General features: G+C 35.5%; 1 protein-coding gene across 3 annotated transcripts in view; it reads left to right on the plus strand.

Moving 5' to 3' along the window:
* cacna1g (calcium channel, voltage-dependent, T type, alpha 1G subunit) overlaps positions 1 to 14,419 on the plus strand; it is a 161,814-nt gene that overhangs the window by 76,828 nt on the left and 70,567 nt on the right. For all 3 annotated transcript variants that reach the window (XM_016234764.1, XM_016234763.1, XM_016234765.1), the window contains exon 18: positions 4,929 to 5,052. In XM_016234764.1, the coding sequence (XP_016090250.1) occupies positions 4,929 to 5,052 (124 nt within the window). The remainder of the gene's footprint in view (positions 1 to 4,928; positions 5,053 to 14,419) is intronic.

Genomic DNA, 14,419 nt, shown 5'->3' on the forward strand with positions numbered 1-14,419 from the left:
TCTGGCGAGACGTGTGAATTATTTTGGCACGACCCTCATAGTGAATTATGGATATTCTGTAGCCGTTGGGTGTACACTCATTATTGCAGTGCATGATGGGATTAAATGAGTGCACTCTAACATCCACTATAGTGTTGGACATCACTGCTGTCCCCTCAAACAGTGCCCTATTTAAGGATATAGGGGGTGGTTTTGAACACAGCCAATGAGAAGTCCTCACCTGCAGTATAAAGCTTTCTGGTTAAACTTCTTAAGAATTCTGCTGGGGACACAAGCTGTCCAGCATCCAAATCACAACATATGCTGGCCATTTCAGCAGGTGAGTCACATTTATCATAGTACTGTGGCTCACATTCAGTACGGCAGTTTAGGTTGCCCCTAAGCCTTAGAAAATACCTTCATGAAGATGCTTACGGAGTGAGAAATCTCCTGTACTTTTTAGCCTTTCCCTTAGGCATCTTCTTGGTCTTCACCTTCCTCTCATCTCTTTCCAGTGCTTTCCATTTTTTAAATGCATGTCTGAGCTCCATGGAGGCTTCACTTATTAGAGGGAGAGGAGAGGAAAGAAGAACTCAGCATTGCATGTTACACTCTGTCAGCGCTTTAATAATTAAACATCAAACAACCTCAGATCATCCTCCTCCTTCCTGTGCGAGCCCTGGATGATGCAAACGCTCACCACTTTGCTCTGTTATGACATGCAGACTGGCATACATTGGTGTCACCAAAACCAAAGCAGAAATGCTTTTGAATTTAGTATGTCCATCTGTGCGTGTTCACTATCAGATCTACCATGTCACATTGGCACAATCAAAGAGGTTTAATTATGTAAGATTGAGCATTACGTGTTTGGATTGGTCTGTAAATGTATTTTTTTCATGAATATACATACTATATGTATGTATATATTACTTTTCAAAAGTTTGGGATTGGCAAGATTATTTTGTGTTTTTGAAAGTCTCTTATGCTTAAAGGGTTAGTTCACCCAAAAATGAAAATTAGCCCATAAATTACTCACCCTCATGTCATCCTAGGTGTATATGACTTTCTTCTTTCAGACGAATCCAGTCGGAGTTATATTAAAAATTGTCTTTGATCTTTCAAGCTGTTTCATGACACTCAGTGGGTGTTGCATGCATCAGTCCAAAAGAAGTTAAATAAAAAGTTCCCATCCATAAAAAAAAGTTTCTCACATGGCTCCAGGGGGTGAACAAAAGCCTTCTGTAGTGAATTGATGCGTTTTTGTAAGAAAAATATCCATATTCAAAACGTAATAATCACTTTAATGTAGCTTGCGCTCACTGTTGTACACGGAAGCAGCTCCGGGCGGATGGCATATGGAGGTCGGCTTTGCGCATGTGCCGCTCAGAAGTGACGAACGCGGAAGTGCAGGGGAGAGATCAAAGCAAAATAACGGTCACTAATTAGAAGTACAAAATGAGGATTTGTAAAGAAGAATGTCGGAGGATTTCGATATATGCCAAGAGGAGACTGGTTTTCCTTTGCTAAAGTAAGGAAACTTTGCTTCCTTTGCTCCTGTTAACAAACATTGGTTTTCACGAGACTCACCGACGCATGCGCAAAGCTGAACTCATATGTCATTCGCCCCGGAGCTGCTTCCGTGTAGGACTGTTGGCGTAAGCTACATTAAAGTGATTATTACATTTTGAATATGGATATTTTTCTTCCAAAAATGCATCGATTCGCTACAGAAGGCCTTTGTTCACCCCCCAGAGCCGTGTGAGACACTTTTTTTATGGATGGACGCTTTTTATTTAACAACTTTTGGACTGATGCATGCAACACCCACTGAGTGCCGTGAAACAGCTTGAAAGATCAAAGACCATTTTTAATATAACTCCGACTGGATTTGTCTGAAAGATGAAAGTCATATACACCTCGGATGACTTGAGGGTGAGTAATTTATGGGCTAATTTTCATTTTTGGGTGAACTAACCCTTTAACAGTCTGTAGTTATTTGATCAAATCTGCAATTATTTTATCAAAAACACAGCAAAAATAATATTATTGTAAAATATAATTAAAATTGGGTGAAAACTATTTTAATATACATTACTGGGAAACAGTTTTGAATTATTAAGATTTGTATGTTAATTATTTTAAATATATATAATCTAAAATATTATCTTCAGTGTCACATGATCCTTCAAAAATCATTCTAATTTGCTGATTTGGTGCTTAATTATTATTGCTACACAGTTATTAATAAAAGTTTTATTAATGTTGATTTCTTTCTTTATCTTTTTTAATTTATTAAAAAAAATTTTTTTACAAAGAAATAATCAGCAGAAAATAAAACTGTTTACAGCATTAATAATAATAAATGTTTCTTGAGCACAAAAACAGCATATTCGAATAATTTGTGAAGGATCATGTGACACTGAAGACTGGAATAATGGCTGCTGAAAATTCAGCTTTTCAATCACAGAAAAATGTTTTAAAATAAAAACAGTTCACTAATAATATTCTAAATATTTTACTGTATTTTAATCAAATAAATGCAGCCTTCATGAGAACTTTTTAACATTTAAAAAATTTAATAATCCAAAACTTTTGACCGATAGTGTATTTTGAAATGTAATTTATTCCTGTGATTTTTAAATGTTTCAACTGTTTTATTTATTTCCACTTTTAAATTCATATCTGCTCAGAAATAAGCATTGCATGAGCAATGAATATTTGTTTTAAATATATGGTTATATCTAAAGTCCGTTTGAGTTTGTTGTAGATCATTAGATGTGACATTATGTACTTTTGGAAGCCTGTGAAACCTTGTGTGATGTTGTCTTCACAATAACGGCTGTGAAGTCATCGACTAACTGGGTAGTGAGGCAGTAGGGCAGCAGCCTTAGGTATCGGACACAGCATTAGACTTCTCTCCCCATTTCACCCCGGCATGACCACACTCCCAGCATGAGCGATCGGGGCTGAGAGAGGCAGGTTGGCATGACAACAGCACAGAGTTTGCCATCTGTTCCCACACAGTGCCGTTCAGAGCATAAATTCTTTAACATCAGGCCAAGTCTCCGAGACATTAAAGAGAACTCAGCACTATTTATTCATAAAAGGAGTCATGCCGTTGTGCAGTATGTCTTATGGCAGACACACGTTCATGCATATGTTTGTCACAAATTCAACTGAAGTGAAATAGAGGAAATATTTGGCATATGTAGTTATCTTGTTATGAATGAACCCGAAGTGATGCCTGTCATGATTGTTAACATCTCATACCTGTTATTATTGTTATTACTTTGTATCATTATTATACATAGAATGGGACTCAAAATGCTGTTTTTGTTTCCAAAATGATAAATGGATGTTACTTGCATTCTGGATGATCCTCTGCAGTGAATGGGTGCCATCAGAATGAGAGTCCAAACAGCCGTTAAAAACTTCACAATAATCCACAAGTTATCCACATGACTGCAGTCCATCAGTTAACATTGTGGAAGAGAAAAGCTGCATGTTTGTTATAAATAAATCCATCCTTAAGGTGTTTAACTTTAAACTGTCGCTTCTGGGCACAATGAAAGCATCTTAATGATGGATTTGTTTATTACATTTGTTTATTGTTTATTACAAACAGTTTTGCATACAAGACAGTCAGTCATACAGAATTCAAATGATATGAGGGTGAATAAATTATGAAAGTCATCTCATTTTGGGGACACTATTCCATTAAAGGGGTGGTTGATTGCGATTTCACTTTTTTTACTTAGTGTGAAATGTTGCTGTTTGAGCATAAACAATATCTGCAAAGTTACGAAGCTGAAAGTTCAATGCAAACGGAGAAATCGTCTTTTAAAATTCTGGCAGTTTAATGCCTACAAAAATGGCTGGTAGGGACTTCAACAAGTTACTTCCCGGGTTTGTGACGTAACAAACCCTAGATAAACCCCACCCTCGGGAAAAGGCAGCAAGGGGGGTGAGGCCATGCTGCGCTGCTTTAGAGAAGAGGAAGAGAAAACTAGAGGTGCACGTAAAAATCTATTCATAAATGAATAGCGATTCTGTTTTCTAACGATTCTAATGGATTCATAAGTTTCAAAATCAATGTTCTAAAGTAGCGGTTCTTGATACTGTTCCTCGCGTCCCCTACTCTGCACATGCTCTGCATATCTCTCTCTCTCATATTCAGCTTAGCTCCAACAATGAACTGTTCCATTTATACACTTATTTTCACATAGCTATGAGAAGCGTTAAACATGGATGTGTGCCGTTACTGTACTGTAAAGCTTTAATCAGGATAAAACCGAATATTAAAAGCTAACATAAGCAGTAGCATTTACAAATAACAGCATATCTAAAAGTATGAGACAACAACAAACTAAAAACATAGGCCTACCATTAAAAGCCGTGCTTGCACAGGTTCTGCACAATCCTCTTCAATAATATCCTCTGCTTCTCAATCGGGCTCAAACTGATAAGCGATATTTACAACACCGTTGTTTACAATACAACCGGAGCACATGCCGCTGAGGTGAGGGGCGAGACGATTAGACGCGCACTTAAGGCGGTTTAGCCAATCACAACACTGGGCTAGCTAATCAATCAGAGCCCATCACCTATTTCTGAGGGCGGGGCTTCATAAAAGCAAGAAATGATCAGTGTGTTTCTCAGAGAAGGGACAGAGCGGTGTGGAATAAAGGTAAATTATGTGAAAAATAATGTTGTTTTTTTTTAATTATGCATTAGCACATGTTAGACTGCACACCATAAACCAGAAAAAAACCAGTGAACCACCCCTTTAAGAAAAGCTCTACTACTGTAGCCTCACAGAAACTTGTCAAACTTTGTGACCTATTTTTAGTGGAAATCAGTTTCTTATTTATTAATTTTATGATCAACATGATGTTGAATGTTTACATCACTCAGCCCACCATGTCTGGTGTGATTATGTCTTGCAGGTTTCGTGTGACCTGCAATAAAATCATCACTCACAAGATGTTTGACCATGTGGTTCTTGTCATCATCTTTCTCAACTGCATCACTATTGCCATGGAGAGGCCCAGAATCGACCCCTCCAGCGCTGTGAGTAATGTTACCTCATGCACATTCACACACGCACGCATGCCATTCAAAGCAACTTTTGCTGTAGGAATAATAGGTCAGACAATTGAAACACTTATCTGACATAGTTGTTTTCTTATTTTTTATTAAAAAAAGTTCACTTTTGGCAACATTTTCATAGTTTTTGCAGGATAAGGATTTGAACTTATTTAAGTAATTCTGATAACAGTCATGTGACAGTTGAAAAAAAAAGTTAGATTTTCTTTGAGGTCCCATGCTCCCTCTTGTCATTTGGTCTCAAGGGTATATAGCTTTGCTTTATTTTATTTTATTTTATTTTATTTTAGTTTAGTTTAGTTTAGTTTAGTTTAGTTTAGTTTAGTTTAGTTTAGTTTATTTTAGTTTAGTTTAGTTTAGTTTAGTTTAGTTTAGTTTAGTTTAGTTTAGTTTAGTTCTGTCAAATGATTAATCGCATCCAAAATAAAAAAATTTGTTTACATGAAATATGTGTGTGTATTGTGTATATTTATTATGTATGTAGTAAATCAGCTCAAAAGGGAAATATTTATGACTAATTATAACTGGTTATGATTAATAATAAATATTTAGATTATATCTTCGAATTAACTGTAGCAGAATCAATATTGCAATTATTTGATCTGTCCGTCCACCGAGCAGACAGTATAATAATTTACCAAGTCAAAAAACTATTATTTTCCTGGCCAAGGAAGAATAAACTGTCCTTCTTTATGCAGTGCTAGCAGTAATTTAGCAAATGTAGCAAGGGTTCAAACATTCATTGACTTCGAATTGTGAGCAGCAAACAGAGACAATCAGTTGTGAATATAAGGGATTTAATAAATTAAACTATATCTAACATATAACTAAGTAAAACACATATATGTACAGAATGAAACAAAGTAAGGAAAAGAGAGAAGAAAGTAAAAGAATGGCAGCATTTCACATCAATTTTAGACACAACCTTTGAGAAACATCAGAGAATCAAAAATCACCTTAAAAGGGGCTGAGACTTAAACACGCATCTAAATAATTGTAAACGGTTACTTGCATTGGTTTCGATTGCTGAACAAGAGTCCTGATGCGGTAGACAACGGCGGTCTTTGGTGAGTTTGTTCGGAGTGAGCTGGAAGTTTTACTTCTGGTTCTTCTGAAGAAGGAAAAGTCCACAGCGACTAAAGTTACTTGAAGATAAAAACTGCCGGAAAATAAAAACTCAAGAGGAAAGGCTTGAGAGTCTGGGAAAAGGGTTGTGTGAATCGAAGAGGGTTTCTGAGCAAAGATTATTTCAGGCTAATCACTTTTGAGGGTTCCTATTCTGGGTGGACTGGCCAATACCAGGCGTGAATTTTTGAGCGGGAGAAGTTTCCTTTGTTTCCCTTGATGGCCCATTTGCATGTTTTATGGCCGGTCTGGAATTTCTGCAGTTTTAACCCAAAATATAGTACAAATCGTATGATGCGTTTCACAATCACATACTGTACATCATTGTTTGAGGAATAAAGAGCAGATAATATTGATACCAAGAAAGAGACCTTTAGAATCGATTAAACCAAAGATACATCCATACACCTGAATATCAGTGTTTAGGGCTTTAACTAACACAAATAACGAGTGGTAACTCAGCTAATCTAATAGGGAAACGTACAAACAACACATGCAATATACCAGATATATTTGTAGAGTATAATAGAGTAAAAGGTCTTTACGTGTGTGTGTTTGTGTGTGTGTGTGTGTGTGTGTGTGTTAGTTTGCTTGGTCAGCCAGGCCCATTGTGCCTGGCCCCGGTGGTCATTTATGTCTCTTTGGAATGTGTTTGAAACTTTTATATGCAAATGTCAAAAGCTAAAAGGGTCTCTTAAGCCATAAAACCCCAAAGATCATGCATGATTATACGCAGACGCTACATGTATATATAAATACACACACATACTGTTTATATTTTGAAAATATTTACATGTATGTACATTTATATATTTATATTATTATATTGTTTATTTTATATAAATATATATATATTAACATATTTTTCTTAAATATATACATGCGTGTGTTTGTAATTATATATACATAATATACACAGTACACACTCATATATTATATAAACAAAAACTTTTATTTTGGATGCGATTAATCATTTGACAGCACTATTCTATTTTATTCTATTCTGTCTGTCATTAGTAAAGGATTTGCAGTTGTGTACAGGTGCATCTCAGTAAATTAGAATGTCATGGAAAAGTTAATTTATTTTAGTAATTCAACTCAAATTGTGAAACTCGTGTATTAAATAAACTGTGTACATTACATTTATTTAATACACGAGTTTCACAATTTGAGTTGAATTACTGAAATAAATTAACTTTTCCACGACATTCTAATTTATTGGGATGCACCTGTACTTGCTTTTAATGCCCTTAGTTAATCAGGACATTATTTTCCTGCTGCCCCAGAGTGTTAAGTATATCTGTCATTTCCATATTCTAAAACTGGGTGATCATTATGGTAGTTAGTATGCTAGTCTAGCATGTGTCCGTAATTATTACCTTGTCTAACTGGTTGTTTTGTTAGTGACTAACAATAAAAAGTAGATTATTAGACGACTCGGGAGTTGGATGGTTTTGCTGTTCTTTTAGGATGTTAAAACAGAAAAGATTCAATTTGTTATTCATGCTTTCTTACAGACCCAAAGGACACAATCAGCTTGGCTTAAATACTTTACTACATCTCATTATCAGTTTTGTATGTTTACTACTTTCAGCAGTTACATGCTCCCTCAGGACACCTACTGTAAGACAGAAGCAAGAAATATTTTATCTTCTTTCTTTTCTTATCTAGAGCATAATAGTTATAAGAATATTACTATAGAGTCAAAATTGCTACACTTCATATACGGTACTGTTGGTAAACTGTATATGAGTAAAAGTATTTCAGGGAAAAACAGCTATTTTAGTTGCTCTTTTTTTTGACTTAGCAGAACAGGACTGCTGCAGACCTCATAGAGACAGCAGATGTCCATCATTTTGGGCAGCTACCAGATTCCTGACATTTTAAGACACATATTTTCATAAAACGTTGCCTACCTAGACTTTTCGCTCACTTGTGTACCAAATGAGACCATTTAGAGCTCTTTATTAATTCACTGTTAATCCAAGTCAAGAGCTACTTTGGACCTTCTAACCATAATTAATTTATTATCTAATATCAAATTTATGTCCAGAGTCACTCTAGCACTCATTCTGTAGCAATTTGTCAGTGTGAAATATCATTGTGATTTTTCACACTGAGCTGCTTTATACAGAAATGCACAGGAGTATTGTAAATGGTCCGCCTATTGTATAACATTATGTAATCTGAATGTATGCAGGAAAAATTAATTTTTTGCATCAGGCTCATTGCATATAGTGATGCATACATTAGCATTATTTTCTTTTATCCAATGACTCTGTCTACCTCTGAAACTGATGAAAAAGAGAGAAACCCCAGAGGCTTCATGCCCATCAGAGACTTTCCATGTAGATTTATATCCAATTACATTGATTTGTTCACAGAATATAGTTGTATTTAGTTTTTTCACGTGTATGCACATTCTTGATTTGGAACAAAAAACTGGAAAAAAGGAACAAGTAAAAGCCTTTCCCCCCCAAACTGATGAAGGATTATGTCAGTAATGGAAATACTGACCTTAAAAGACCTTAACGCTTTCTCACGTGTAACGGTTTTCTAAGACACATTATGTAGCATGGAAGGGTTGTTTTTCGTTGTGTTATTTTCCTGAGGTTTAATCCATGTAATCTGGTTTTTACCATGTGTGCCTCTGAGCCGCTATGATATTAGTTTACTTCCCCCTTAAGGCGTCCTGTCAGCAATTCACAGAAGAGGAAAAACTCTACTTATTTTCCTTCCCTGCACAGGCATGTGCATTTTTTTAGACTGGGGCACATGGAACACAGTGTTTTTGCCATTTAAGAAATTTAATTATGTATTTGCATAGGTGTAAATGCATAGTAAGATTATTATGGCTAATGAAAAATGTTACAAAGACTAAAACATGAAAAAAAATGTTTTTTTGAGTATTTTAAGTTGAACTATTACAAACAAATTACTTTGCCACATTGCATGTTTTGTCATTTGTGAATGTAAGTAAAATTTGTAAATGTTTTCTGGTAATGACCTGTGACATGTTTGCTAAGGCATGTGCACATTTCAATATGAATCCACAGTATGATATGACATTTATGAGTAATTGCAGAATCTTTGGACCAGGTAATGTCAGTTCGGTCCCACTGTCACTGCAGAATTGCGTGACTTTGTCTGTAATAGAACCTCCATGTTGAGCTTATGCAAACCATCTCATCTCCCTGTGACAGACTTGATCTAGTAACAGGTACCTCACGGAGCTCAGATGTGTGTCATCAGTATTTCATATGGAGACATTTTTTCATTTGGGTATGAACAAATGCCATCAGACTCCCCACCTGAGTTCCCCTCTGTAGACAAGGCCTTTTCAGTGCCCAAAGTAATGGGAAAAGGGTGATGAAAATACCAAGGGGAGTTTTAGCAGCTTTTGATTACTCTCTGCCTCTCTTTCTGTCTCTAGCCAAGTACCTACACACTGAACGAATGACAAATGCATTTAAATTAAAAAGTGGATCCCCCGAATTACTTATTACTGATTGCTTTTGATTCACACTAATTTGCTACTGAATCATTTTGAGAACCAATGTACAGACTCAAAAACAAAAATTTTACAGTTTTAAACAACAGCAATGTTCAGCTGATGATTTTTTTAAGCAGCACATTATACACATCTATCTATCTATCTATCTATCTATCTATCTATCTATCTATCTATCTATCTATCTATCTATCTATCTATCTATCTATCTATCTATCTATCTGTCTATCTGTCTGTCTGTCTGTCTGTCTGTCTGTCTTTAAAAAATTTTTTGTTGTATTTATTTTTGATTTTGTTAGATTTAACTAGAGTTTTCTAGAGTATTTTTTGTCACATTGTCACAATGTGATTTTCACAATCACATTAACTGAAACTTGCATATTTTTTCATTTTTATTTTTTTATTTTGTTTGTCTCTGTTTTCTCCACCAAACTAGATGTACTGTTGTGTGTGTGTGTGTGTGTGTGTGTGTGTGTGTGTGTGTGTGTGTGTGTGTGTGTGTGTGTGCGCGTGTGCTACCTCAGACATCCAGTAACCTTTAAAAGAATGAGAGTGAAGGACAGGGGTTGTCTGACCCTTCTCCTTCAGAGACCAAACAGACACGTGCTTCTCAGACACGCTCTTCCTCATTCATGAATACTGACCTGCACATACACACACGGTTCACTCGACAATGAATGAAAACAAGCCTCTGAGCAGAATGGAATGGCAAAGACGTCAGTCTGTTTTCTGAAACAATTCAAACCGCATTGATGATGTCAGCAGGAGGCTTTCTCAGAGAGAACAGGAGTTTTAGAACATGATGCCACGACCCACTGAAACATGCATTAGCGGGGGGTCATGGGAAAGATGGCCCCTGGGCCCTGCTGCTCAGACACAGTAGGAGAAGGACAAACAATCTAGATAGACAGTTAGACGTCCACACCAGTTGTTTAAAGTACAAATCAGCTTCCCATCCCATTTCAGCCAGAATGCTTTTCAAAAAAGCTTAGCTTAAACACCAAGGTTTATTTGCAAGGTTGAATGAATCCTCAATACCTGTTGACTTAAACAAAATTGCTTGTGGCAGAGCTGAGGGCTGATTTGTATATGGATTCTCATTCTGCTTCAGCTTTTCCATAAAAAGCCAAAACAATCATGAATCACAGTAATAACGTCAAGTAATAGATGAAGAAATTCAGCAATCAATGCCTCGCTCAAAGGAACCATGGTGGGATCTTAGCAGCCCTCCAGTTAACTGGGTCACCCCTTACTGAGACCAAATTAATAACCTTTGTGTAAGCAGCCCACATCGTAATCCATTAGGCTTTCACAATGCATGTCTGACATACTGTAGACAGAGCATCCAGCATAGACTACACTGTGGGTATTAATCTTTTCTGTCACCTCTAATGCAAACTGCATTGTATTTGTTTAATGTATGTTTTTTTTTGTATCGTTCAGGACGGTGCAGTGTAGACAGAAAAGTGGAGGGAGAAAGTGGGCGAGTGGGACCAAGACGGGTTTAAACACTAGGAGGTGTATAAAGGTTCAAATTGCTGATTGTTTGGTTTGCATGGTTATACTCTGTACATTGTTATTTAGGATGCAAGATTAGATCATTTTGAGGCTGATTCAGAGTAGGCCTGATTATTAATGTTTAGTATTAAAAGTTTCCTTTTTAATTTAAATTTTTTTTGGTGACACATTAGTATAGGGACTAGTTCTCCCTATTAACTAGTTGCCTATTAGCATGGTGATTATTAACATATTGGCTGTTTATTAGTACTTATAAAGCACATATTCTGCATGACCATATTCTACATCCCTAATCCTACCCAATACCTAAATTTAACAACTACCTTACTAACTATTAAAAAAACAGAAAATTAGGAGTTTATTAAAGCACAAATTGTAGTTAATGGTTTGTTAATGAATTAATGAAAAAGTGTGACCATTTTTTTTCTTGTTTTTACACAAACTCGCCATGCAGCTTGTCTTTTTGTTTTGTTATTTTTTGCATTTTTTTAGATTTATATTCACATCTACAGTACAACTTTTAATAGAAGTCTCTCATGGTCACCAAGACTGCTTTTATTTGATCAAAAATACTCTAAAACAGTAATACAATAAAAAGTTATTACATTTTAAAATGACTGTTTTCTATTTTAATATGTTTTAAAATGTAATTTATTCCTGTGAATGGCAAAGCTGAATTTTCAGTATCATTACTCCAGTCTTCAATGTCACATGATTCTTCAGAAATCACTCTAATGCCAATTTGGTGATTAAGAAACATTTCTTATTATTATTATTAATATTAAAAACAGTTGTGCTGCTTTATCTTTTTGAGGATTCTTTGATGAATATAACGTTCAAAAGAACAACATTTATTTGAAATAGATTGTCTTTGCTGTTACTTTTGACCAGTCTGCCTCCTAGCTGAATAAAAGTATTACTTCTTTCCAAAAATAGTAAATACTCCGTACCTTCGAGCAAGTTCATTCTTTCCGTTCTTTCCATTTGGAATTTCTTTTCAATTCTTTCCATCTGCTTTTTCAGAAATGCATACAATGGGGGGGGGGGGGGGGGGGGGGGGTTATAGACATTGAACAAAAATATACCTAACTGTTTAATGGAACTATTTAATCTCTAATGAGCACATGGCTCTTTCTGTATATCAGCATATTAATGCACTTGTGGCATTGGCGTCGAGCGAGTCATATTCCTTACACCAGGAGTCTCTAGATTTGAGTGATCTTAGTATGAGAGCATTCAGTCTGGGGTCTGTTGACAGTGTTACAGTCTGTTATAGAAAGAGGAACAAACACTCCTGGCTCAGGTCAGAGCAGAAAGGTGGAGAGGGCAGCACCTGCTGTGTGGGAAGGCCGTGTGGCACGGACGGCAGGCGAGAGGAGCAGGAGGTTTTCGTGTTTGCAGTGTCATTTTAGGATGATAGTGATTTGTAACAGTCTTATGTTTACGGATGTAATCTCATGTCACTTTAACTGTGAATGGGAACAATGAAACATCAAATTAAAATTCAATCAAAATCAAATTTTGCCCTTATAAAATGTGTGTAAAATGACAGTAAAAGTTTCCAGAGGTTAGATTATAGTATTCTAAAGCAATGCTGAGTGAAATACTTATTCTTAAAGGCAAAAAATGGGTAAGAAGTAGTGCTGGGCAACGATTAATCATGATACGGGGTAAAAGGCACGCAGTATTTATACAAATACTTTTTTAAAATAATGTCTAAGTTAATACTTGTTCAAAATAATCACTTTAGCAATGTTTGTACTATTTTCTGCTTATTTTGAAAAATAAAAGTATACTTTTTTCCCCCAATAAATATGCTGTCATTAAAATGTGTTAATATAAAAAATATATATTTTAAAATACAGAAACAAAATCATTTTAATAAGTAAAGATTCTGAAAGTATTGAAGGAGATCCAATAATAATTGAATATATACTTACAGTAGTAACAGCAAATTATATTTTATTATATGATATGATTAATATCATGTTTTTACATATGATGGTTTCATTCTAAACATGGTGATTATCTCTAATATGGACACCCAACATAATATATGATATTTACCATCTGAATCTAGCCATGTCATGTCAACAAATGGAAAAGTCAGCCATCGATTAAAGGGGTCATATGATGCGATTTCAAGCTTTCCTTTCTCTTTGAAGTGTTACAAGCTCTTGGTGCATAAAGAAGATCTGTAAAGTTGCAAAAACTAAAGTCATAAAAAAATCCAAAGAGATATTCTTTATAAAAGTTAAGAGTCAACCACACCTACCTAAAACAGCTCATTCTAACACGCCCCCAGTGGCGACTGGTGAAAAAAATTTGAGGTGGGGCTGTGGCACATTGGCACATCAAACAATTACAGTAAGCGTTGCAATATGAATTGCAATGCAGACATACGTTTTCTCATTTTATAGTTATGTGAATAATATCAACATTGAAATATTCTTTTAGGAACAAGTATCAAGACACACCCTTAGAAAATGAGATAGAAGAGTACATTTATAGGAAATTAATTGATGAATTTGTTCACATTTTAATATCATGTGTTGTCTTATAGTTCTGTGAATAAAACCAACATCCACATGTTTGAAGTTAAGATAGAAGAGCGTATTTACTTTACATTGATTGATGTATTCGTTGACATTTCAATATCACGTGCTGTTATAGTTTTGTGAAGGTCAGGCTGATCTGGACCCAGCTCTTTTATCTTCAGTTTTTCTGCCAAAGTTCTCTTCTCAAACGGACTTTGGAGTAGAGACTTTACAGAGTTAGGTTCGTGTTCGGAATTAATGACACCTGAGCACGCCATTGTCACATAATTGAAAATTGCGTCACTACAGACCAGCCCTGATTTTAGCAGTTTGGGGCCACAGAAAAATCGCCCATTTCAGATAAGATTTGAGGACGCTGCTTGGCTAAATTTTATGTCACATCTTGAATATATTTATATCTTGAATCAGCATTTGACTAAATTCTACAAAGACCCGCCTCCTGTGGGCGATTTCTCGATTGCCCCTCAGCTGAAATTGAGACGTGCCGACAGGCAGAGACGTCATATTATGATGGTAAAAACATATATATTTTTTTACAGATGTTTTTCTAATATATCACATCATACAAATATAGATTTAAATAATTTATATAATTATTATTTTGTGTGTGTGGTTCAGG

Source organism: Sinocyclocheilus grahami, unplaced genomic scaffold (genome assembly GCF_001515645.1).
Source record: "Sinocyclocheilus grahami isolate Dianchi unplaced genomic scaffold, SAMN03320097.WGS_v1.1 scaffold457.1, whole genome shotgun sequence".
Classification (NCBI taxonomy): Eukaryota; Metazoa; Chordata; class Actinopteri; order Cypriniformes; family Cyprinidae; genus Sinocyclocheilus; species Sinocyclocheilus grahami.